This window comes from Pinus tabuliformis, chromosome 1_1, assembly GCF_031772625.1.
Source record: "Pinus tabuliformis cultivar Carrire ecotype Pingquan chromosome 1_1, CPIR1, whole genome shotgun sequence".
NCBI lineage: Eukaryota > Viridiplantae > Streptophyta > Pinopsida > Pinales > Pinaceae > Pinus > Pinus tabuliformis.
In genome coordinates, this window is record NC_142297.1 from 711,317,536 (window position 1) to 711,343,907 (window position 26,372).

At 34.1% G+C, this 26,372-nt stretch overlaps 1 protein-coding gene across 1 annotated transcript; it reads left to right on the forward strand.

Annotated features, from left to right (window-relative positions):
* Positions 1 to 834: 834 nt before the first annotated feature.
* LOC149215506 (protein LATERAL BRANCHING OXIDOREDUCTASE 1-like) lies at positions 835 to 4,010 on the forward strand. Its single transcript, XM_089391097.1, has 4 exons — positions 835 to 1,161; positions 1,250 to 1,497; positions 3,034 to 3,358; positions 3,524 to 4,010. The coding sequence occupies exons 1-4, from the start codon at positions 886 to 888 to the stop codon at positions 3,797 to 3,799; spliced, it is 1,125 nt and encodes a 374-aa protein (XP_089247223.1). The 5' UTR covers positions 835 to 885; the 3' UTR covers positions 3,800 to 4,010.
* Positions 4,011 to 26,372: the final 22,362 nt, after the last annotated feature.

The window sequence follows — 26,372 nt, forward strand, 5'->3', positions numbered from 1 at the left end:
GAATCTTTCCTATAGAATTCGAATTGAATTTGGTAACTATGCTTTAGACTTATTTAATTTAATTCTTTTACATGTTTGAACTAATTTTTATTTTTCAATTTTTTTAGAAAATTGATAAAATTATTAGTATCACATTTGAATTGTATAATCTAAAATTTTTAGAAATACAATTTATTTATTTTTTATAATTAAAAACACATTTTAAACAACTAAAAATCACATTTTTACTGCCCAAAATAATCCAAAAATGTTTTACGAATACGCTCACCATTTCAGGTTGTAGTTATCGGCAAGAGCTAAGGAGCCTGCCATAGGGCATTAAATGCCCGCTTAGCTGCAAGCTCGATAGCCTAGCCCGATAACACACGGAGGACGCACAAGGAGACCCACGGGCCAGCCTTATAATACACGGAGGGCTATCTAACTTGCAGCTAAACGGGCATTTAATGCCCTATGACAGGCTCGTTAGCTCTTGCCGTAGTTATCGCGCCAAATCTTGCGCACTTGATAAGTATCAGTTTTCAATTCGGTCACGTGGGCGACAGAGCTGCTCCAGAGCTGCTCCTGTTGTGGGAACTGGGAGAATACTCTTTTCACAAAGCACAATGAAAGACTTTTCCATATTCAACATACGACTTTTTACAATGTTCCCTAAATATAAGTCAAAAGGATAAAGGTCACCTCTGGCGTCCCGGAAGCCACGGCGAATACACTCTTGAACTTTTCCCTGTATGCAAAGTCCCGGTCATGAACGCGTTTCAATTCCCATTGAGTTCCTACCACTATAAATTTGACCCAAAACTCCGATTTTAATCAATATTGCCTGCACCAAGCTGCGTTATAGGAGTTCGCCTCAATTTATTTCTTCAGTCACTGTTTGGAACGATGGCTCCACCTTATGAGAGTGCTGACAGAAACCTTCCCAATTGGGGTAGGTCTTTTATTACAGTCGACAGCGTTCAAGAACTAGTGAAAAAGCAGAAGGATGCCATACCAGAAAGATATATTAGAGGGGACGAAGAAAGACCAACACCAACTTCATTGTCTGGTCGTCAGCTGGACATCCCCATCATTGACATGGCCAAGGTTTCAGAAGGATCGCAGAGAGAACAAGAGATTAAGAAGATTGGCCAGGCTTGTGAAGAATGGGGATTCTTCCAGGTATCATTTGATGAACTCCTGCTCTCTTGGTGTGATGAACTGTTTTGCAAGAAAAATAACTAAATATATTTTGGTTGGCGTCTTATAGGTTGTGAATCACGGTATCCCCAACACATTAATAGATGCTGTTAAGAGAGTTGGAAAGGAGTTTTTCCAGCTTCCATTGGAGGAGAAACAGAAGTATGCTGTTAATCCAAGAGATCTTCAGGGCTACGGCAAGACATTCGTCGTGTCTGAAAGGCAAAAGCTGGATTGGGGTGACTTGTTGGGTTTGATAATGTTTCCTTCCGACTACAGAGATTTGAATGTCTGGCCTGCTCAACCTACCGATTTCAGGTGCACTTTAAACCCATTTTGTTCAAACAGATAGGCTAAATTTTATCCTATATGGGTATATATATATATAAAAAAAAAATAATAATAATAATAATAATAGTGAAATAAATTAAAAAATTAAAATTAAAACATTATATTTTATTATTATTATTATTCATATATATATATATATTGATCTAGTGGGGTTATTGGGTGGAATCACTGTGTTTTTTTCCGGCCATGTTTTAGTCTTTTAGTTTGATATCTTGTAGCTTTGGAATAAGTTTCTGTCAATTGTGGTTATCACTTTAGGTGGTTGGACAGAATGGTAGTTATCTTGCTCACCTTGGAGACAGTTGATCCTAGACTCCAACAGGATGCCTATCTTTCTCTCCTTAGATATATGCAACAACTTGCAAGCCACATATATTAAGAACTCATAGTTAAGCCTAGGATTGGGACGTCTGGAAACAGCTGGGATGTAAAACCACCATCCCTACTACTCTAGCTAAACATATGTAAATTGATCAAGTATGAATAACACTTGACGGGGACAAATCAACATTTACCATACATCAAAGGGTGAATTGAAATAACATACCAATTGTCAAGAAAATTAAGGAAAATGAAACAAAAATATCTCAATATCCAAATATATTACACCAACTTATAATCTAACTTATTGAGATAATATACCCATTGTAAAAAAAATTAGGAAAAAAAACAAAAATATCTCATTATCCAAATACACCAATTTATAATCTAACTTAATTATAATTATAAAATTATATTATTATTTTCATCTCAAAATTTAATCAATATCGAATGGTAAAAAAAACTTGTGCGAATGCAATTAAAATATATAGTAAAAAAAAAAAATTAATTTTCGATATCATTTCAATTTTATTGATCTGCCTTGAAATGATTTCAAATATGTGTTTCAGTGTCCGGAAAATCTAGAAAGCGTCACTGACTTTATGGAAAAAAAATCGCTGTTCCAGTATGCTATTTTATATAGCAAATAACTAATTAGAATCTTGACCGACATCCAAAAATCCAGTATTTAAAAGAAAAAAAATTAACTTCATTATCCCACCCTTGAAAAGAATTGGAATTGTCCAAAACCTTTATAGCTGATACAGGGCAACTTGTAATCATTTCTCCATCTAACAAAATTGTCCAAAACCTTTATTGCTGATACATGGCAACTTGTAATAATTTCTCCATCTAACAAAACACCCTACACCCTTAGCATTGCCACTCCTCTGTTTAGATTCCACCGTTGCACCAGTAAAGTTCGACCTGTGAACCTGACGGGAGCTAAATCCCTGCAATAGGCACTCTGATATCAAATATGGCAAAACGCTACTAGTTCAGATACTGAATCCGTAATACCCATATAAACTATGAAGCTCTTGACCTATTTAAACATGGACTTGTATTGTTTTGAGGATACTGGACATAAAGATTGGGTTTTGAAAAATTCCATGGAATATGTATAGGTTTTTTTGGTCTTGCTGCTGTTTTACTGATAGTGCTGTGGGGGTTGTTTGACAGGGAGATTGTGGATGCATACAATACCCAAATTAAAGGACTTGCTGGGAAGCTGTTGGGGTTAATTGCAGAGACATTACAGTTGAAGCCTGATTTCTTTGAGAAAAAATTTGGAAAGACATACCAAAAAATGAGGATGAATTACTATCCTAAGTGCCCCAGACCAGATCGTGTGTTTGGGCTGAGCCCACATGCAGACATGACTGGCATTACGCTCTTATTGCAGGATGATGAAGTAGTAGGATTAAATGTCCGCAAGGATGACCAATGGATACCTGTGCAACCTATTCCTTATGCTCTCGTCATTAACGTTGGAAATTTGATAGAGGTAAGCTTATGGTCTTTAATTGGTGCGTGTTTTAGTCCAATTTAATTGTTAGATGGGGAGATCTGGTATTCATAATTTTTATTTTATGTAACTAGAGACTAGATATTTTCAAATAAAAAAACTTCATTTGATAAATGTTTTTTTGTTGTGTGGTTGGTTTTTCAGGTAATGAGTAATGGAAGATACAAAAGCATAGAACATCGGGCAATGACAGACCGTTGCAGGGATAGGCTGTCGATTGGGGTGTTTTATGCTCCTGAACTCGAAGCAGAGATCGGTCCAGCAGAAGAACTGATAGATGAAAGTCATCCATGCTTGTTCAGAAATTTTAGTCATGAAGATTACATGAAATGGTATTTCTCCCGCGGTGTGGAGGGGAAGAATTCATTGTATGAATACGCGGGTATCAAAAGATTACATACAAACAAACAGATCAATTAAGTGGCAGTTGCAGCTCTGTTCATATGGTTCTTCGGGTCAGGATTGATCCCTGGGTATTAGTTCAGACGTGCAGTCTAATTGTGGTGTATGGAGGTTTGGCTCCTACAAATTTCCAGGTGTATTTTTCTGTAGGGTTATAGTTATTATGTTGGGTTGTATTGGCTCAAAAAATGAAAATAAATATGTTTGATTATTTCAGCTAAAAATTCAGTGATTTGTATTACATATGGATTATTGCGAATAAAAATTTTAATATTTAAAAAATTAAAAAACAAAAAAACAAAACAAAATTGTAATAGAATTAGTAATAAATTGGTTAATATATAATTTAATATTTAAAAATAAATAACTGAAATTTTATATTAATATTTAAGAAATTACAATTTTAGTTTAATTTAATAGTGATTTTTCTTAATAAAAATTAATATTAAAAGTTAGAAAACAGAAATTTAGATATTAAAAAGATATAGTAACAGTGAATTGCATTTTAAAAAGTATATTATGAAAAAAGTAAATTTCATATTAAAATATAGTAGAAGATAGTAAATTTATAGTTGCTAAAAATAATAAATTCCTATAACAAAGAATAATAAATTCTTTTATAAATATTTGTAAGATATATAATTCCAATTTTTTTCCTATTGAATTTTATATTTACATTTTTTATAACTGTAATTTTTTTCAAATGTGATAATTATGGTCGGACACTCCAATGCTCTTTCTCACTAGTAACCAATCGACAACTATAAATTAAGGTTTGGGTGTGCTTCCCTTTTAGATTGAATAGAATGTGCAGCCTTTAACTAAATGAACAGAGTGCACTTTCAAAGAGATGCAAATTTTACCATGAGAAATTTAGGTTTTAGTTATTAATTAATAATAAAGTTATTAATTATATTAAAAATTATGATGTGATGTTATTATACTTTTCTAAAAACAATACAATCTTATGATTTTTTTAAATAAAATTATATAATATTAGCTATATGTATAATATTTTTAATTGTTTTAAATTATAAATAATTAATTAAAAAAATATAAAGTAAAAACATATTAAAAAAAATTAAATATTCTAATTTTGTAAGATCTTACAAAATAAAAAATAAAAAATAAAAAATATTCCCTATTAAATTTTAAATAGTTAAATTTTTCATATCAAAATCAATTTGGTAACTATGTTATATACTTGCTCTTCCTAATTTGGTAACTATATTATATACGGACTCTTTCTTGATAAATAACAAAAAGAACATATCTATATATTAAAAAACACTAAAAAGAAACTAATGTTAATTTCAAAATTATACACTCAAGTGATAATACTGGTATAGGTAAACTCCACAAGTCTAAAGGTCCACTCATAGACAAAGCTATATACTGACGCTTCCTTGATTCCCGGGAAAAAAGGAAAAAAAAAACCGAAAGAGAATTAATGTCTGTTTTAGGGTTATATACGGGAAGCAATAATAGCGGTACATGTAAGCTTATTCTGTTGGCCCATTGAATTTGTCATCTTGATAATTTCGAAGAGAAGTTTGAATGGTTCTTTCTTAATATTTAATATGATAAATATTTTTAACGTGCATGTTTTTGTTTTCATGATAAATATTTTTAAGTGTAAAGTTTGTCTTTTCCCTGATAAATATTTTTTATTTTTAAAATGTTAAAGGTTATTTTCCATACAAATTATTTTTATTTTTCACATGAAAAATATCATAAACCAAATTCACGACTCAAATATTATATTATATTTATTATGAACTTAATTTTTACGTAAAAAATATACTATAATAATTCTTTGTTTTGTAAAATTATGAAAATATTTAACTCTTCTTTAAACTTTTAGTTTAAAAGTGATCAGGGGATTTCCGAAATCTGAGTCATCTTTTTCTACAATCAAATAAAATCATTTATTATTTCTTTCGAGGGAATATTATTATTATGTGAACTTACTGTTATTATTTTTGCGTGAGAGTTTATCCAATATTAGATTTAGAAAAGTTACTTTACAAAGCCTTTATGAGTATATAGAGTTTTTAGAGAAATGTAGAGAAGAAAGAGAAGTCAAGCTACTAATAGGGTTAGCAGCTATACTCGAAAATAAATCCACATCTCTTGAAGACAAGATCCAAAAGCAAATAGAAAATAGAATAGAACTATTGGAGAATAAAATGGAGGCAATGGAGATTAGGTTGCAGGTTATAGAAAAACAAAACCAAAATACGAACCAAACATCCCAGCAAGTAGATGTTGATACTTTAGAGAGCCTTAAAATGAAAGACATGATTAAAGAGCTAGAAGAAAAAGTTAATAGCCGCCTCACCCTAAATAGTGTGGCAGGTAAATTAGATATCAAACCAATTAAAGATGAAATGAAAAAATTGATAGAATTAGACCATGAACGTAACAAAAGGGCCTTGAACCTTATAATCTTCGGTTTGAAAGAGGAGGTAGACGAGGATACTTTAGCCATAGCCCAGACAGAATTACATAAAAGATTACAAATTGAAACAACATGTCTCACAGAAGCAACAAGGTTGGGGAAACTGACTGAGAATAAAGGAAGGCTGATCCGAATAAAGGTGAGCTCTATTGACCATAAGTATGACATACTTAGTAAAACCTCAAGTCTAAAAGGAACGGGAATATTTATAAATGAAGATCTCATTCCAAAATATCAAGCAGAATTGAGAAAGGAGGTTCAAAAGGTAAAGGAAGCTAAGAAGGAAGGAAAATGGGCAATAATCAGAAATAGAAAAGACGTTATTCGAGATAGAAACCAAAAAGATAATAATAAATAGCAATTCAACATGCTCCGGATTCTTTCTTGGAACTATCGGGGCTTTCCACGGAACAAAGGCTACAAGCTAAGTTGGATCTCAAATGATGTTGATATTATTTTGCTTGTTGAAACTTGGGAGCACGAAGAATCTAAGGTCCCTAACATAGATGGCTTTACATTATGGTCTACCTAGAATAAGCGATCCTCATGTAGAAGCATTGGGGGTATAGCTTGTTACATTAAGAAGAACATCTCTCCCCATGCTAGGATTTATAAAAACGACCCTTACAACCAATATAGTTGGATAGAAATTATTGACATTTATGATAAAAAGACCTATATAGCAATATGTTATTTCCCCCCATCAATTCTAACTTCTATAAGAAAAAGAATCTAGATAAAAATATTCCTTACAATGGTTTAGAGACTGATATTTATAGCCTAAGGAATGAAGGCAATATCCTTTTAATGGGTGACTTTAATGCTCGAACTTCAAGCAACCAAGTTATTCTTCTAAGTAATCATTCAAACCCTAATCCTCTTTGGTTAGACGAAGACCTTCCTCTGGCTAGCCGGTACAAAAGGAGCTTTGAAGACCTCGGGGAGAATTTGTTTGGGTTGGAGCTAGTCAAGCTTTGTAGTGCTCAGGATCTCATAATTTGCAACGGTCTAAAAAAGTGGCCCAATTCTAGCCAGATGACCTGCATCCATGGGCTTGGTAGCAGCGCGGTAGACTATGTTATCTCTGATCTCCCTCTATACAACGAAGTAACAAATTTTGACATCTTAAATGACCACGAGCCTAAATCTGATCATAGGCCTTTACTTATAACTCTCAATTTTGTCATGGATAGAGATCCCGTAGAAGATAATCCTTATAGCCAAAAGAAGTTAATCTTTGATAGAAATAAAAAAGATATCTTTCTAAATGAATTAAAAACTAATTTGCTTCCTTTATCTAGTATAGACAACATAAAAGATCTCTATCATAATTTTACTACAACCCTCTCATATTCTATTAACAAGTTCTCAATTGAAGTTTCAAGTAATAAAAGAAATAGCAAAACCAACCTATGGTATGACAAAGATTGTAAAAGTGCGAGGACAGCAATTAAGGAAGTTGTTGATGAATCTCTTAAAATTGGCAAGATAAAAATATACAAAGCCCTAACTAAAAGGAAAAAAAGGCAGTATATTCGTAAAAGACAAGAGAATATCTTACACCTCTCTAAGGTAGCTCCTAAGAAATTCTGGAGGCAGATTCTAACTAGGAAAACTAAAGATAATAATAAAATTGCTTTACACGACTGGAATTCAAATCTTAAAAAGCTTTATGAATCTCCAAATGTCATGGATAACTTTGAAACCTTGCTCACAACGAAAGAATTTTTCTCATTAGAAGACATTGATTTTGGGGTTAATCGCTTGGCTAATGGGAAAGATAAGGACATGGAAGGTTACCAAGCGGAAATCTTAAAAATTGGAGGTCCTATTCTCATCCCCCACATTCACAAGCTTTTCAATCAAGCGGTCAAGCAAGGGTTCCCTAAACCATGGACTCAAAGCCTCATTATCCATATTTTTAAAAGTGGGGATACAAATAACCCCACTAATTATCGGACAATTATGATCAGCCCTCTCCTAGCCAAGTTATATGGTATTATTTTGGAAAGGAAGTTGAGCATATGGCTTGAAAGTGAAGGTAAGCAGGCTAAAGGCCAAGAAAGTTTTAAAAAGCAACACTCAACAACAGACCACCTCGTTACGCTTAGGACATTGTGGAGGAATGCCGCAATGATAAATCCAATCTCTTTTGTTGCTTTGTGGACTTTAGAAAGGCTTTCAATACGGTTCCTAGAAACAACCTTTGGAATAGATTAGAAGAGCTAAAGGTTCCTTTTGAGTTGAGAGCTGCCGCTATAAGGTTATACGAGAATGTAATTGCCAAGTTAAAAAGCAATGAGTGTGGTCAAAAGATATTAAATGTAATATCGGAGTTAAACAAGGTTGCCCCCTCTCCCCTACCCTATTTGCCATTTACATTGACAAGCTAGAAGGTTGTTTAGAGGAAGCAAGATGTGCTGGCACGATCTTAGCTGGGATAGTTATTATCCTTCTTCTCTACGCTGACGATATTGTTCTTCTCGCAAGGTGCCCATTTGATCTTGATAAGAAACTTATACTTCTTAAGGATTTGTTCTCTACCATGGGTATGATTGTTAACACTGACAAAACAAAAGTTATGATTATCAAATCCAAGAAGGACACTTACGCTAATTTTATGTATGACAATAGTAACTTGGAGGAAGTGTCTTCCTAAAAGTACCTAGGAATTGATATTCATCACAAGCTCAACTAGAACTATAGCATTGAGAAAATGATTAATGGGGGATTGAAAGCTTATTTTGGTCTTGAAAATAATTGTAAAACGGCAAACCTCGTAATGTGGGATAGAAAGAAGTTCTTCTTTGAAACTTTAGTCACTCCGGTTATCTTATATGGATGTGAGGTTTGGAGTTGTAGCATCTCTAGAGAATCCTAGAGAAATATTGAGCAAATCCAGAAGCGTTCTATAATGTATAACCTCAAAAATTAAAAGCAACGCACCCTATCCTATTCTCCTTTTAGAAGTGGGTCTTTCCTCTATTGAGAGCCTAGCTATGACTAGGCTTCTGTTGTACAAGCACAAACTCAATAACATAGGAGACCACAGACTTCCTAAGCTAGCTTTAAATTCCAACCAAAACCACCTAAGGCTCAAACGAGGTTGGTAGAAAGACACCAAGGCCTGGTTAAACTATTGGGAGATCGACGAGAATTTTGCATTGCAAAACATTAATAACATTAAAAATATTGTTACTTCTAAGTTCAAAGAAAAAATGTGGTGTGAGAAAGATTTAGCAACTAAAAGAAAATTAAGATATTATAAGGAGGGCATCAACCCCACCCTAGAAGATCAAAAGTATCTCTCTGTTTTAACTAGCTCAAAGAAGAAAATTAATATAGCCAAGATTAGAACGAACTCTCATGAGCTCCATACTGAAACGGGTTGTCGAGCAGTTCCTAAAACACCATGGATGGAAAGGTTCTGCACTCTCTGTGAGAATACGAACATTGAGGATGAAAATCACTTCCTCTTAGAGTGCCCCACGTACAACCACATTAGATCTCAGTTTCAAAATCTTTGTTGCAATACTGACCTTCCTAGCCTTTTACGTTGTCAAAATTACAATGAGCTCGGGAGGCTTCTCTCCAAGCTTTTTGAGCATAGGAATAAAATCTTAAATCAAACTAAATAATTCGTTTCTTTAGGTCCGATAGACCAAAGTTTGGTCTCAGTGGACATTAACCACCACCATCATCATCATCATCTTAATTTTAAGTATTTATTTTTCATTTTTATTTGTTTTTTTAATATATTATTTTTTATGAGTTAATATTTTTCGTTTTAATTTAAATATTTAATTTTGTAAATTTATATATATATATATATATATATATATATATATATATAACTAAATTAAGCTAAAATATTTGGAAATCACATTTCAATTTTTGTTATCTAACCACTAAGTAGGTTCATCATCAAGATTTGGAATCCAAAAACCCATCATCAAGACTTGGAATCTTATCAACGATTATATATTGTAAAAAATGTAAAATAGTTAAGAAAAATGAATATTAAAATAATAATAAATTAATTAAAATAAACTCTAAATAGTTAATAAATTAATTAAAAAAAACTTTAGAAAACTAATATATATATATCTATATATATATATATATATATATATATATATATACACATTGAATTATCATTACTTTCACTACTACCCTAATTTACAAAATAAATAAATAAATAACTTAATTTGAAATTAATAAATGAAGTCCTAATATGTTATTAAAGTTTACGTGTGATCTAGGTTACTTAATATTATTATATTGATTAATATTATTATTATTATATTGATTAATATTAATATTTTGAGATAATAATTATTATTGTTTTCTAAAAAATAATAAATAATAATAATAATAATAAATAGAAATATTATTAATAATATGAAAAAAAAAAAAACATTAAGAAAGAAAAGAGAGGGAAAGGGTATTAATTTAGGGAAAAAAGAGACGGGAACCAGTAACTAGTAATCTTCCACCCATCGTCCCTATTCAGGGTGATAGACCTTTTTTCAATTTCGATAGCCTCCCTAAACTTTCGGTGATGGAAGTGGTCTATCCTTGCAATGATACGTAAATCTTCAAAACAAACATGGTGTTTAGTTTTGTCAGCATGTTCTGCCAAGGTTGAGGAGCATGTCCTACAATGTTTGATATTAACCGCATGTTCACGAATCCTTTGATTTATAGAGTGGCTTTTTTCACTAATGTAGGGGATCCCATGGGAACATGGGATTAAATAAACACCCTTCATGTCTTTTGGATCCACAAGGTCTTTGACAAATCTGAGGGAGTTATGAATAGTGTTAACGGGTCTAAAAGTGGAAGAGATCCCATGCTTCCTTAAAATCTGAGCAATCTTGTTAGTGGTACCTTGGACAAAGGGAAGTTGAATATTGGTAACCATCTCTCTTTGATCTTTTCTTAATTTAGGACCTTTGCTAGCCTTCAAGAAAGCCCTGAGACCCTGGGACCAACTATAACCATTATTCTTAAAAACTTCAAGGAGATGGGCCTTCTCCTCTTCCAAGTGATCTTTATCGGAGACCCTAAGAGCACAAGTGGCCAAAGTGCTAAGAACACCAACATTTTCAGCCAGAAAATGATGGGATTTAGCATGAAGGTATTGCTCCATGTGGTTTTTCTTCCAAAAGAATTGATGAGAGAAAAAGTCATCATTTCTCTTGGAGATGAGAACATCAAGGAAGAGAATATTGCCATTAATTTCAATTTCCATGGTTAACTTAATGGAGCTTGAAATATTATTTAGATGCTAGAGGAATAAATCCAACTTCTCATGACCATGAGGCCATTTGATGAAGGTATCATCAACGAACCTCTTCCAAAGCTTAGGCTTGAACGGAGCGGAAGCCAAGGCATTCAATTCGAAATCTTCCATGAAAAGATTGGAAACAACAAAGGAGAATGGGGAACCATGGAAAAACCGCAAGTTTGTTCGTAGTACTCACCTTCAAAACTAAAAAAGGTAGAGGTGAGGAAGATCTCTACCAACTTGGTTGTATCCGGATCAGTGACATGCTTGATCACTTCAATTGATTTATTGATAGGGATATTAGTGTAGAGAGAGACAACATCAAAGCTGACAAGGATGTCCCCAAGCTCAAACTTTAAACTTTTTAACTCATTGACAAACGAGGCGAAATCCTTAAAAAAAGAATCGGAAAGGCCAACTATAGGTTTAAGTTTTTGAGCTAAATATTTAGCTAGGAGGTAATTTGGTCCACCAATGGTGTTGACAATGGGTCTGAGAGGGGCCCCCTCTTTATGGATTTTGTGAAGGTCATAAATCCTAGGAGTAAGAGGGTTGCTCTCAATAAGTTTATGGATAATGGAGCTCACGGAGCTACAAGATTTTACAGCGGAAGCTACAACATTTGAGACTTTTTTATAGGGTTTTTCTGAAGCTTTCTGTAACTACCGTTATTACATAAATGATCTAACATCTTTCTTTTGTAGTCATCTCTATCCATGATAACCACGACACCTCCTTTAAAATTGTAATTTAAATAATAATTAAATTACATCATTAAATAATAATTTCTCTCAAAAATAAAATAAAAATGTTCAATATTTAAACTTATCAAAAATATTACTACGCTTATTTGATAATTAAATTTTTTTAATTTATCAAATTTTGTTTTAAATTAATTTAATTTTTTTATTAAATTTTTGCATATATTTCTAAAATTTATTAAATTATTAAATTAAATTATTTTAAAAATCCAAAAGATTTTAGTTCATGGTTTGATGAACAATTTGTTTCTCCCATATAGGTTAAATCTCCTCAAAAATATTGTAGCTAGCTCATAACTCTCCAAAAAAACAAATTAAAAAAATATTAAACTCTTACCCAAAAAATTTAAAATTAAAATTTCAAATGTATTAATAAGTGTTTTTATTTTTCTTTTAAAAAGTGAATTTTTTTTATAAGATTATCTATATTAATTCCAAATCAAATTTAGAAAGATTTAAATCTATTTTGATGTTTTTAAATTTAAATAAATAAATAAATAATCTTCTCCTCAAATAAATAAATAGGATTTAAATATATTTTGATGTTTTTAAATTTAAATAAATAGTTAAATAATCTTCTCCTCAAATATATATATATATATATATATTGAGATTCAAATTTAAGATGGTTTTTCTTTTTCACAAACAAGCATATATACTAATCATGCTAAGCAACATTTTTTAAATCTCCCCCATAGGGGTGTTATGGTTGACAAGAGAGGGTATGGGGCTTTGAGCCGATTGCCCTCGGGCTCGCAATCCTTCATTTAATGCAGTTTGTACGCGGCGGGCATTTCTCATGCATGAACATGCAAATATACGTTTAGTGAGGGTCTTTGGTTATAGCATGGAAATTTGGCAAACCACTCTATGAGGAAATAGTGGATTCCAAGGGGGAGACCTCAGCCTCCTAGAGTTTCTTGTCTAAGAGGGTGAGGTGGGTAGCTACCATGGTGTGGAAAGGTTCAATGTTTCGCACAAGGCATGAAGAAATCTTGACAGTTCTTGCACTCTGGTGTGCGGAGGCAGTGGTGGAATTCATAGTTGGGTCACGTTGGGTGGAACAACTTGAACCACTTCAATTAGGGATGGAGTGCTCGGCCTGTAAGTTAATATCTTGTCTTTTGGTCTCCTTTCTAGTCTTGGTGACTGTCCTGTTGTGCCTTTGTGGTAATTTGGCTCTAAAGATGCATGTATCTCAGTCGTGGCATATTAATTTCCTTTTGGATTCTTATTTTCTTCTTGAGTATTCTAGGGTGAGTTGGTGTCTGGGTTTGGGTCAGTTTTCCACATCTAGTGGTGGTTCTATCTGGTTTATGTGGCAAGGATTAGCTTGGGTTATTTTATTTGCATATAGAGTCTGGTGTTGTGGGTGGGTTTTGAAGTTGGGTCTCTATTAGTTTGGTTGTTGTTTTTATGTTGCCTTGGGGTGGTGTTTGTTTTGTCCAATTGTTGAGGGAGTTGAATTTATGGATGAAATATCATTTCCTTATGCCTTCTCTGGTGGATTTCCACCAAGCCTTCAGTCCTGTGTCTGTTGTTATTGTGATGATTTTGTGTGTTGATGTCCGGACTTGGTTAAGGGGGATTTTGGTCAGTTTGTGTGTTCATTTGCAGGTAGGGGGGTCCCTATAGGGTACCAAAACTCTCTTTATGATTCGTAGATGTTGCCATGACAAAGGCAGGGGATTAGAAGGGGTGGTGGCAGCAAAACCCAGCTTGGATAGAGGGGGGCAGGGCTCTTTTCCCATGATACTGTGGCAGCATATTTTAATGCAATTCCACCATAAACGCTCCAAGAGATAAGAGATTAAGAGATTAAAGATGGGGAGGAGAGGCAGTCCATGTCCGACTCTGAATTGCTTAAGGACCCGGCAGGGTAGGTGATAAACCCTGGGCACACCAAGGGTAGAAAGAAGAAGTACCTAAACTCAGTTATACATCATTAGAAAATGAAGACATTGTTGGGTTTGGTACTGAGCGATAAGTAGGTAGAGAAGTACAACATCTCCCCCTCTTTGGAGGATGTCAAAAGAATGTTAAGAAACTGGAGGTTCTATGTGGATAGAATGGATGCTCGCTTCATGCATGTGGAGAGCCACATTCCTTGTGAGTTTGATGGAAAAGATGCTAGAGGCAATCCTGGCTCAATTGCACGAGTTCCGACAAATGTTTCATCTTCCTGAAGCTCCTTTTTTTGGTTTTGGTAGGCCCTTCTTTGGCCTTTCATTCCTTGGATTATGATGATCTATCAGAGACGTAACCATGTTTTTTTTGGTCAGGGGTGTTGTTTTTTCCTGATTCTGTGTTATGTCGTCTTATATAGGGCTCGTAATGTCAGTGTTCACTTGCAGATGTGTTTTGCGATGGTGGTCTACTGGTTCGTGGTCTGTTGGTTCGTGGGTTAACGGTGGTGTCTCTATTTTAGTGGATTGGTGGCTTTAGTGTAGCCCTCAAGAGCTCCTTCCTGTAGCGTCCATGTTAGTTCTTATGTATGACTAAAGTGCAGCTACGGTGTCGGCGACCTCAGATTCTTAGGTGGGGCTTCTATCTGGGTCTTAATACTTTATCCTATGGTGGGGTTCTTGACCTAGGGAGGCCCATAAGTTATGTTTTTTTTGTATATATTTATTCATGAGTAGAACATTTAAGCAACAAATTTTGAGAACCATTTTTTTGTTTCTCCCTCTATATACATATGGTTTTTTATGTAATCTGATTTTCTTAATAAATAAAAAGTTTAGAAATTAAAAACAAAAACAAAAACAAACAAACAAATAAACATTTTTTAAATCTAATTTATCAATTTAATATAATATATATTTAATTATTATTTTTTAAAATTGATATAAGTTACACATTAAAATATATGTTATTTATATCTTATTATGAATATTGAAATCAATATTTTTTATTATTAATATAAGTTTTTATATAATAAATATTTATTAATATAATATTTAAATATTGTGTGTCAATTTCATATCTTTCTCATAATGTAATGTTATTTAGTTCAATAAATATTAACGGTCAATTATATGTTAAATAAAATGAAATTACACATCTTTAACAAAAATTATATATACTTTATTTTTAATTATAATATACTAAGTTGGAAAAAAGATATTAATATAATAAAAAAATATTATAAGTATTATCTAATTTAGTTTTATTTCTAATTATAGAAATTTTAAAATTATTATTAAATTATTGATTTATTATTTTGTAAACTAATATATATATACACAAGGTTTAGCTAATGTTTCCAAATCCTATATTTTTTCTTAGAATATATTTGGAGCCAAAAAAAAAAAAAAAAAATTGGAAATATTCTTGGCTTCAGTGTTCTGGAAAGTTGGAAAGATTTTGAGTATATGGGGATTCTCATCTGCCTCAAAGGTCATTCTCCTCAAGCTTGGCAATGTACTCTTATGAAAATTAAAGGCAAACTAGATTCTTGGTGAGACATATGGCTAAGTTTAGCGGCTCATATTATTCTAATAAAGTAAGTTTTATCAACTATCCCCCTTATCAATTTTTGGCTCTCCTTGCTCCAAAATATGTTCCTCACCACCTTGGATTCTATATTAGAAAAATCCTATGGGAAGGGAGCAAATATTCTACTAAGAAGTTTCACAACTTGGTCAAATCAACTAATGAGCGTGCTCCAGAGCTTCATTGAGGACTTGGTATCTGAGATCCCATCCTAATGAACCAAGCCATTGGAGCCAAGTTGGACTAGAAGTTTAAAGTGTAATCAGAGTCATGGTGGGTGCAAGTTCTCAAAGAAAAATACTTACAACATGGAAATCAACATGATACCGACCCTATTCAACCCACACAGCAAAGATCCCCGATCTGGAAGCTCATAGTTTCCACAGCTCCTCTCATCAATGTTCATCTCTATTGGGTTCCTAGAAATGGATTGAAAACCCGCTTGTGGACTGACTCAATAATGAATCAACTGCCCCTCTTTAAATCAGATGTTCTTTAGCCCTTGAAGTAGTTCATGTGTAATGCTGGAAAGACTATGTTGGCTCACATTTCCAAATGGGACGACTTTGGTGGTTGTACTAGCTTGAATTTGGCAAATATCCCCAACACTTTATAGCCCCTGGTGGAAACTCTGAAAGATAAGCTAGCAAGGTGCGCTTGTTAGAACCATCATGTCTCAGACTGGCTTGGATGGAGATATTTTATCTATATTGTCAAGGAAGGGTACAAGGAACTCTTATTCTCTTCGCAAATCCCTCCAAACTCCTCTCTCTGGAGAAAGTTATGGTAAACTAATGTTATACCCAAAGTTAATACCTTTTGTTGCCCCCTTTCCCATAAAAAAATTCAAAATTCCTAAAATGTAATGAAAAGAGGTATCCAAGGCCCCTCCTATTTTTCTTTATGCATGCAACGTGAAGAGACCATAAATGAATTTTTCTCTCATGCCACTACTCCAAGATTGTTTGAAACATTTCCTTAGGCTCTCTGGATCCCGAATAAGATGGCCTTCAGACCCCCAGGTTTTATTTTCCTCTTGGAAAAAGAAATCTTATGGCTCCTTCACTAGCAAATCTAATCTCAAAAAACTTTGGGTCTCCTTCCCCAAATATCTCTGCTGGAAAATCTGGTTATCTAGAAACAAAGCCATCTTCAAAGCATCCTTATCCCCCCTAGACCTACTACTTCGAAAGCCCTTTCCTTCTGTATGGAGCTTATCAACCCTTCACTCTCCACCCCTGACCCTTCCTTATCTTAGCCTAGAGAAAGTTTTGATGAACTCTTTCCCCAACCCTTCTTTGATTTCCTCCTCCTTTTCTCCCATACCCGAACCATTGGAAAATGCTTGGCATCTCTACATCTTTGACTAAGCCTTGGAAGATTGGAAAAGAAGAAAAAATCATTGGGAACTCAATTTCGATGGCGCTTCTACGGGTAATCTATGGGTGGCAGGAGGGGGAGGGATTCTCTTTAATCCCGAAAGAAAAATTGTAGCGAAATACTCTTGGGGGTTAGTTAGAAAAACTAACGACCAAGTTGAGATGCATGGTCTTTTGTTTGGATTAACTTTGTCCTGACACCTGGGAATTAATTATGAACCTTATTATCCTAGAAAACTCTATGATCACTATCCAACATTTGATCAATGGTACATATCCTAAAGAAAATCTCCTAAATCTCCTCCTTAAAAGAATTAACCAAGCTTTTGGCCTCCTCTCTTCATTTTCTCTCTTCCACATCCTCTGGAACCAAAATTCGGAGACGGATTACCAAGCCAACTTAGCTCGGCTTTTGGAAGAAGGTTAAAAACAAATTAATGGTAACAAAACATGGCACCCAATCCCATAGTCTTCCTATGTTAAATTTTAGCCCTATATCGCCCCCTTGATCCACCTATGTATGAATTTTTCAAACTCAAAATACAAAAATTTCAATGGCCATGAAGGTCGATGTCGTAACACTCGAGGAGAGAGAGCATCATGCATGGGAGGCTATTATAACGAGTTGTCTTTAGTGCGATTTTTTTTAAGCTTTTCCGGTGGGTTTTTTTGGTCTAATTTCTCTAAAATCGGGAATTTATTGAAATCACAAGTTTGATGGGTAACACCACAATCAAAGTGCCCTACATGTTTTTGAGGATGTTGAATCCATATATATAGTCAAAAAACCAGTTTAAATAACACAAATCAAAATTTCACCTTAAAATTTTCCATTAAATTCTGGCACCAAAAAGTGTAAAAAATCACACTAAAAACAACTCCCTATTATAATACCTCATGCTCCTCGCTGCAAAGTGCAAAGTACTATACACAGTATTTTAGAAAATAACTTATGATTCACGAACAATGATCAGCATAGGAAGAACTAGAAGATAACTCATGATTCACGAACAATAATCAGCATATGCACATAAATTCCTGACCCTACACATTGGCTAGAAAATGAATTGTCTCGGCTTAAATATTTATCTAGTGAAATTTACCTGGTCCCTATATTTTACGATGCAATTATTCAAATTTCTAACTTATTTGAGTGTGTACCCTCTCGAAGGTAAATAAGAAAATAATAATGCCATATATTTATTTATTTGACCATAGCATATTGTACATGGTAAAATTATTATTTTAAGATACATAAAAATATTATTGTCTTGTATTCTTTAAAATCTAAAAGTAGTTGTATCTCGATGACATAGCATATATATGGTAATAATATTATTTTAAGATTTGCATGGTATATATGGTAAGAATATCATTTTAAAATCTGTAAGAATATCAATGTTTTTTCAAAGGAGCTGTATAAGTAAGTTTATTTTTATGATTTTAATAAAATTTGACAATAATAAAATAATTGATCATTATTGTCTATTTTAAATTATAAATTCGTTTAGATTTCAAGGCATATAATCTTTCTTATAATTAATCATTATTGTCTATTTTAAATTATAAATTCGTTTATATTTCAAGGCATATAATCTTTCTTACTTAGAATCACGAAATTAAAGTGTTCATTTGTTATGGTTTGGTTTAGTTAAATAATTATGTTTACATATTATCAAAATAACATCAATAATATAAAATAGAAGTAGTAATATAAATAAAATAGAAATTGATATAAAAATTGAAATTGACATGTATATTAAAATCAATACATTTATTTTAATGTACATGCATTGATTAGAGTACACTACATTGAAGAGGAATAATTGACACCTTTATATGTTTTTATTTTAATGTACATTTTTTATTATTTTTATGTAAATGCATCTAAAAATTAGCATGTACACTAAAATCAGTGTTTAGAAACTAAATACAAATTGACATTGAATATAAATTGAAATGGAAATAGAAAATGACATATACATGCATTGATTTCCATGTACGAATTTCATCATTTCCAAATCAATGCATGTAGAACTTGACTTGTATAAATAGAAATAGAAGTTAACATTGAATAGAAATTGAAATTGAAATATAAATTAAAATTAAAATAAAAGTAGAAATAAAAATTAACATGTACATTGAAATGAAGTGTTACAAATTCACAAATTCAATGAAATCAATGCATTTAGAAATTTGCATATACATTTAAATCAAGGTGTTGATTTCATTGCGTATTTTTCATCATTTAACATTTTTACTTTATTTGTATTAAACTTATTCCTCATTTATCTCTTGAAATATATATAAATTTGTTGACACCTAATCATAGGGATTGGGTGAACAACTGTAATTAGTGTAAATAAATAATAGAGGAAATGGAGAGTCATCGGGAGATGAACTGAACAGTCACTCCCTATTGTATATAATAATAAACAACCTGAATGAATAATACGATTACATTTGAGGAGTTACCTCCTGGTCTGACATGGTATCAGAGCCAGCACCATTTTTGGCTTCCCTCTCTGCTTTGTAACTCCCTTCTTCCTATTTTGCCTATGTTCTGCCTATTTTGCAGAACTGACCTCTTGCAACCACTCCACAGGTGTGCCTATGTCAAGAATTTGATAACCGTTCTGCAGGTTTTCCCCTCTCTGGCAACTGCTATAGACGTTCGACTGGTTATGTGAGGCAACTACTCCATGGTATTGGCCCTCCGCCTTCCCTAAAAAAAAAATCATGGGTACTTGCTTTGACACGGAGTTTTAGACTGTGACTCTCAGATTGACTGTGAAGAAAACCTGTAGATTACATGCCTTATTATCTATTCTAATATGTTTTTAAGTGGGTTGTACTGGTGAATTTTGAAAGAGGCATTTTATTTGAGTCCTGTATAGGATGTTTTTAAGTGGGTTGTACTGGTGAATTTTGAAAGAGACATTTTATTTTGTCAAAAATGTGCTTGTTTTCATCAGAGATACAGGTCCGAAATGTGTGCTTTGTTGATAGTTAGACATTGAGGTTCAATTTTTGTGTGGACCATCTCTAAATTGGACCTTCTGAAGTGGAAGCCTTACATCTGTACTCACCTGTTGGGTTTTGTGAGCATGTCCATACCTCTGTTATATACATTAAAATTGTAGTTTTTTTTACAAGCAGAAGTGCAATTTCTTACAGCTTATTGGCAGCAGAAGTATATTTTTAAAAAAAATGCACTCATTAATATCTATTGTGGGAGTGGTCCTCAATGGGAAGGAAAATTATCCTGAGTGGTCTCAGAAAATCAAACACACTCTCATTTTTAATGAGTTGTGGAAAAGAGTGTGTGTTGGAAACGGAGTTAAAGAACCAAAACAGCCTACCTCAGACAAGGAATTCTCCATTTGGGAAAATAAGAACAACAAAGCTTATGCATTGATTGAAGCATCAGTAAATGAAGAGGTGAGTTGCCATATTTCGCCATTTTCAAATGCTTTCGAAGCCTTACAAAAACTGAAGGAACTCTATGACTCACACTCTGCACTTGAAGTTGTTCAACTCATGATTAAATTGTTCACCCTTGAATTACAAAATGATGATCCTCTTGGTCTTGCATCAGAAGTAAAATCTATTATGCATGATATCAAAGTCATTAATGTTGAACTTGACATTTGATGCAGGAGCATTCAGCCCAATAATGTCATTATATTTTAGTAGACATAGGGGTATTGTGTTTTCAAGGGATTTGGTCTCCTAATTGTGAATTAATGTAATTATTTAGGCTTTTGAGTGATTTTAATGAGAATAGGATTTAATTGAATATAGTGAGGCATATTTTTAAATGTTCTCGAATGTAGGAGAACATGAGGGATTTAGGATAATTAAGAGATGAGAGGATTTGAGAATTAATTGTAAAACTCGGATTAAGAGTTAGTTCATGATTTTATGGATTAGAGAGGATCCTTAGGGATGAGGAAGAGATTTTAGGATTTTATTGAAGAATTTATGGATCTAAACCGGGAATTGGTTTTAGAGTCCTTTTGTATAAATGGAAGCCTAAAAGGCAAAGACAGAGGTTAGAAAGTTAGTTGTTTTAGATAGGCTAGATAGATAGCTAAAGTGTGGTTGTAAGCCTACGAGCAGAGTGCAAAAAGTGGCCACAAATCAGAAGAATCAGGCCAGAGAGAGACAAAGAATCTCATTTTGTAATCGTTGTTTATGTTTATAAAAACAGAGATTAATTCCAAACCTGTATAAGTGTGTTTCGAGTGTTGAATTATAATGAATCGGAATTCTGTAATATATATGTGCAGGCGAATTCGGCAAACGCAAAGAGGAGAGCGAATACACAGAGTAAAGAAGAATGCGACAGAGGATCGTAAAGGGCATAGAACCCAATTGAAGAACCTAAGTAATGCTATGGAATGATCGAGATTAAGAATTCGCAAAGTTAAGCTCAAGAGGGAGTGAATTGAGCAGCGGAAGAGCGAAAGGCCGAAACCCTGAAGAAAACCCAAAACCACAGAAGAACTGAAGAAATGACGTAAAAACCAAGTGAAGAGAGGAATGAAGAGATGAAGTATCGGCGCACAGGAACCGTTGGATCTTTATGATCAACGGCCAGGGTTAAATCGCAAAGAATGGGCGGAGTTCTAATATCGCATCGGAGGAAGTAACAAGAGAAATGAATCTGGCCTCAAGCCTTGAGTGATTGCGATATGCGATCGAAGCGTGAACCATTGGATCGTATACTTTGATCAACGACGGAGAGTTAATCGCACTTCGCAAAAGTAATAAACCCCGGCTTCAAGCTTTAAGCGATTGCGATCGCCGATGCGATCATCGGAGTGATCGCATCGCAACATTTAATGGTGCTTTATTGGTGGAGGAGTATTGAGGCATGCGATAGGAGCGGACCCAAAAAGTTATTAAGTGCGGGTTATATGATTTGAAATCTGAAAGAAAGGTAAATTGCATATCGGAGGTGAAAACAGTCTTGTGTTAATTTGAACCGCGACTATGGTGATTGCAATCAGTGATAAAGGGAAACCTCGGAAACTACAAGGGCTTTAAAAAGTGTGGAAAAGGTATGTTTGCAATGGAATTCTATTATAAAGGGTTTATAATAGAATAAAGCATCTATATGAGGTTTCTATGTGAAAGTGTGGGTTTGATTATATGCGGGAATAAGAATTAAAAAAGGTTTATAAGGGGTGATTAAGTCCGATAGAAAGGTGGTTTAGTAAAGACTGGGCTATTGTAATGAATGATTTTGTAGAGTTTAATAAAGGGGGCCTAAACCATTGTTGGTTGAAGATTTTGACTCGATAGTGAGTTAAAATTCCTGGGACAAATATGATTATGCATTGTACATGCATACTGTGGGTGTAAGCAAGGGTAACCCTGCATCATTTGGTATCAGAGCATAATTGTAATTGAAACAATTGGTGTTAAACAGAACAAAGAAATTCTATGTAAAAGAATTTAGAACAGAGCTATGTGTAAAGATGTTTATGCAGGCAGAGGGGATCAGATTCTAATCTGACAAACAGTAAACGCACAGAGGTGATGTGTAGCAGAACTTGCAGATGCAAGGAACAAAGGACAATCCTTTTAAAGAACAGGAAATGGTAGAACAAGATCATGCAGAGATCTTGAAGGTGAGGTGATATGTTTTGTTTTGATTTGAATATTGGAGAATATGTGTTTGTTATATTGATGCAGAGATGATAGCATAAGGAGCTGAGAAGATTACAGCAACCTAGAGCGAGGAGTGCTCAATTGGTTCCAAAGGAAAGAACCAGAGAGATGTTAAAAGACTGAGCTTAAAGGAGAGAAGCTTAGGGAAGCATATGTAGCAAGGAGGAGACTCGTTACTGTAGAGGTATTGTTGCAAATCACAAAGGCAATTCCACAAAAGGATGTGGGTAGAATTGCAAGGTAATGAAGGAAGCTGGTAAGACTTTCTAAGTGAAAGAAGAAGTGGTCAGAACCAAGTATTTCATGGTGATTGAAATACAAGAGGACAGTTGTGTTCTTGAGAAGTGTAGATGAGTTAACGCCTAGAAGGAGTAGAGAAAAGTTCTCAAAGGAGGTTCCAAAGAAAGAGAACCAAGTGCTTGCCAAAAGATCGGGTACAGAGGAGAGCTTGGTGAGGTAAGTGGCAACAGGGAGGACTTGTTGTTACAAAGGCTTTAATGCAGCTCATAGTAAGTGAGTGAGGAGCTCACGAAGATAGAGAAGAAGATGGCTACTGATAGTCATAACAGAGGTTCTGAGGAAGACCACAGCAGAAGAAAGATGAAGAAAGAGGATGCCAAGGCAAATGGCAAAAGGATGAGTCAAAAGGAAATTAACAAAGAGATTGCAGAGATGAAAGAACAACTCGATGTATTGATGAGGATACTAGAGGAAAGTCAGAGACAAGGTTGGGTATTAAAGAAGAAGCCAGTGAAGTGGCATAAGTTGCAAAGAAGGCTACAGCAAAGGCAAGTAAGGTGGCTGATGGGAAAACTCAAAGAAGCTGAGTTGGAAATGGAAGTGTCCATTTGTAAACCAGAGCAGGGTGAAGTTCTGGGTGAAGATGAAGACTTGAAGACTGAAACTTCAAGTGAGACCAAAGGATCACAAGATTTTAAATCTGACAATTTGTTTATGTTTGCAAGAGAAATATGTAAAGGATGACAAATTGCTGATGTTGACATAAAGAGGGAAGAAGACAAACAGAATCTAAATTCTGTTTTAAAAGAGGAAGTAGAGAAGGATATTAAGCAACCCAGTAAAGGACTTGGTGAGATTGAGGAGAAGACCATCGAAATATTTCTAGGTCATGTAAAGGACTTGGAACAGCAGGGGGAATTGGTGATTGAATCATCAGATGAAGTCATGAGGTCTTGTGGTTTTACAACTGACAAGGTGTGCATGAATGCAGGTATTGCAGAAGACAAACCATTTTATGGAATTGTCTTGAATGGAGTTGAAAATTGCCAAGTAAAGTACGATGATGATTGTCTTTCAAAGGAAGATCAAATTGAGTTATTACAACAGAAAGAGTTCATAAATTCCATGCTTAGTGGAGGAAATATCTTCAGTAAGAATGAGACAGTTATGTCTTATGATAAGGAATTTGTTGTTGGTAAGAAAAACGAGGAATTGATTTTCTTAAATGATCAAAGGGAGAGTGATGGAAAAACATCTAAAACTATCAAAGGGATAGAGGATCAGAATTTTATTCTAATCAAGAATGAAGAAATAGTGTCAATAAGCTATGCTTGTGAAAAAGAAGAAGATAGTGAGGATTGTACAGAAATTTTGGAAGAGATTCCAAGCGAGATGGCAAATTTGTGGCATGAGTTAAGTCTTTTGGAAAAAAGCTAGAAGACCAAAAAGTAAGTGTTCAGGTTGTAAAATCAAAATTGAACGAGAATGAAGAAGTTCACTACAGTGGACAGGGACAGAAAGACATCATTAGAATAGATGATGTGGAGGAGAGACTAGTTGACAGTCTCATGAATTCTTTTGAGAATTCAAATCAGCATACTGATGTGCTGATAGAGGAGGAGAAAACAGAGCAGCAAACTGAATTGTTGCCAAAGGAGGAAAAGGCGCAGAAGCCTTATGTTTTTTATTTTAATAATTGTTTTGTGAGTGCAGGTTTAGTTGCAGATGCTGGAGGAATTTTGGCACAAACGAGCAGCCAAATAAAAATGAAAGAAGAAGATTTTGTGGAAGAATTTAATCCATGGAACAGAGATATTCAATTGCTAGAGAGAATGCTGGAAAGTCACGATTCAGTGCAAACATAAATAATCATGAAAGAGGGTAAGGATAAAAGGGAGGCAGTAAGTGTAGGAATCAAAGCAAAATTTGGAGGAAGAGAAAAAGTAGAAGAAAAAGTAAACCAACAACTATAAAGTGAAAGTAACCAACAACAGTTTGAAGAGTTAGTGGACAGTAGCAACAACCTGAAGCAAAGAGAAAGAGGAAGAAGTAAGAGGCAGAATATGGACCAGTCCAAGGATGAACTGGAGACAGAGATTGAAGAATTATGGCAGTTGATGATGAAATAATCCATGTGGAGGAAATTGATAGCAACAGGAAGGATGATCAATCAGAACTTGAACCTGATTGACAAGGAGAGGAAGATGAAACAGAATACAGTAGACATACAGCAGCAACAAAGGTGCAAGGCATTTGGGCAGCTACAAACTAAAGTTTGGGACCCTGGAGGTTTTCTATCAACTTATGAAGACACATGATCAGGAGATCATGAAAATTTTCTACTTTGGGAGTCTGATGCAGGAGCATTCAGCCCAATAATGTCATTATATTTTAGTAGACATAGGGGTATTGTGTTTTCAAGGGAGTTGGTCTCCTAAGTGTGAATTAATGTAATTATTTAGGCTTTTGAGTGATTTTAATGAGAATAGGATTTAATTGAATATAGTGAGGCATATTTGTAAATGTTCTCGAATGTAGGAGAACATGAGAGATTTAAGATAATTGAGAGATGAGAGGATCTGAAAGTTAATTGTAAAACTCAGATTAGGAGTTAGTTCATGATTTTATGGATTAGAGAGGATCCTTAGGGATGAGAAAGAGATTTTAGGATTTTGTTGAAGAATTTATGGATCTAAACCAAGAATTGGTTTTAGAGTCCTTTTGTATAAATGTAAGCCTAAAAGGCAAAGACAAAGGTTAGAAATTTAGATGTTTTAGATAGGCTAGATAGATAGCTAAAGTGTGGTTGTAAGTCTACGGGCAGAGTGCAAAAAGAAGCCACAAATCAGAAGAATCGGTCCAAATAGAGACAGAGAATCTCATTCTGTAATCGTTGTTTATGTTTATAAAAATAGAGATTAATTTCAAACCTGTATAAGTGTGTTTCGAGTGTTGAATTATAGTGAATCGAAATTCTGTAATATATATGTGCAGGCGAATACACAGAGTAAGGAAGAATGTGATAGAGGATTGTAAAGGGCGTAGAACCCAACTGAAGAACCCAAGTAATGCTATGGAATGATTAGGATTAAGAATTCACAGAGTTAAGCTCAAGAGGGAGTGAATTGAGCAGCGGAAGAGCGAAAGGCCGAAACCCTGAAGAAAACCCAAAACCACAGAAGCACTGAAGAAATGACGTAAAAACCAAGTGAAGAGAGGAACGAAGAGATGAAGCATCGGCACATAGGAACCGTTGTATCTTTATGACCAACGGCCAGGGTTAAAT

Excerpts from the sequence above, each read along its gene's own strand:
- LOC149215506 (XM_089391097.1), top strand. The coding sequence starts at position 886 with ATGGCTCCACCTTATGAGAGTGCTGACAGAAACCTTCCCAATTGGGGT. Across the intron at positions 1,498-3,033 it reads GCTCAACCTACCGATTTCAG|GGAGATTGTGGATGCATACA; the intron begins GTGCACTTTAAA and ends GTTGTTTGACAG. Across the intron at positions 3,359-3,523 it reads ACGTTGGAAATTTGATAGAG|GTAATGAGTAATGGAAGATA; the intron begins GTAAGCTTATGG and ends TTGGTTTTTCAG.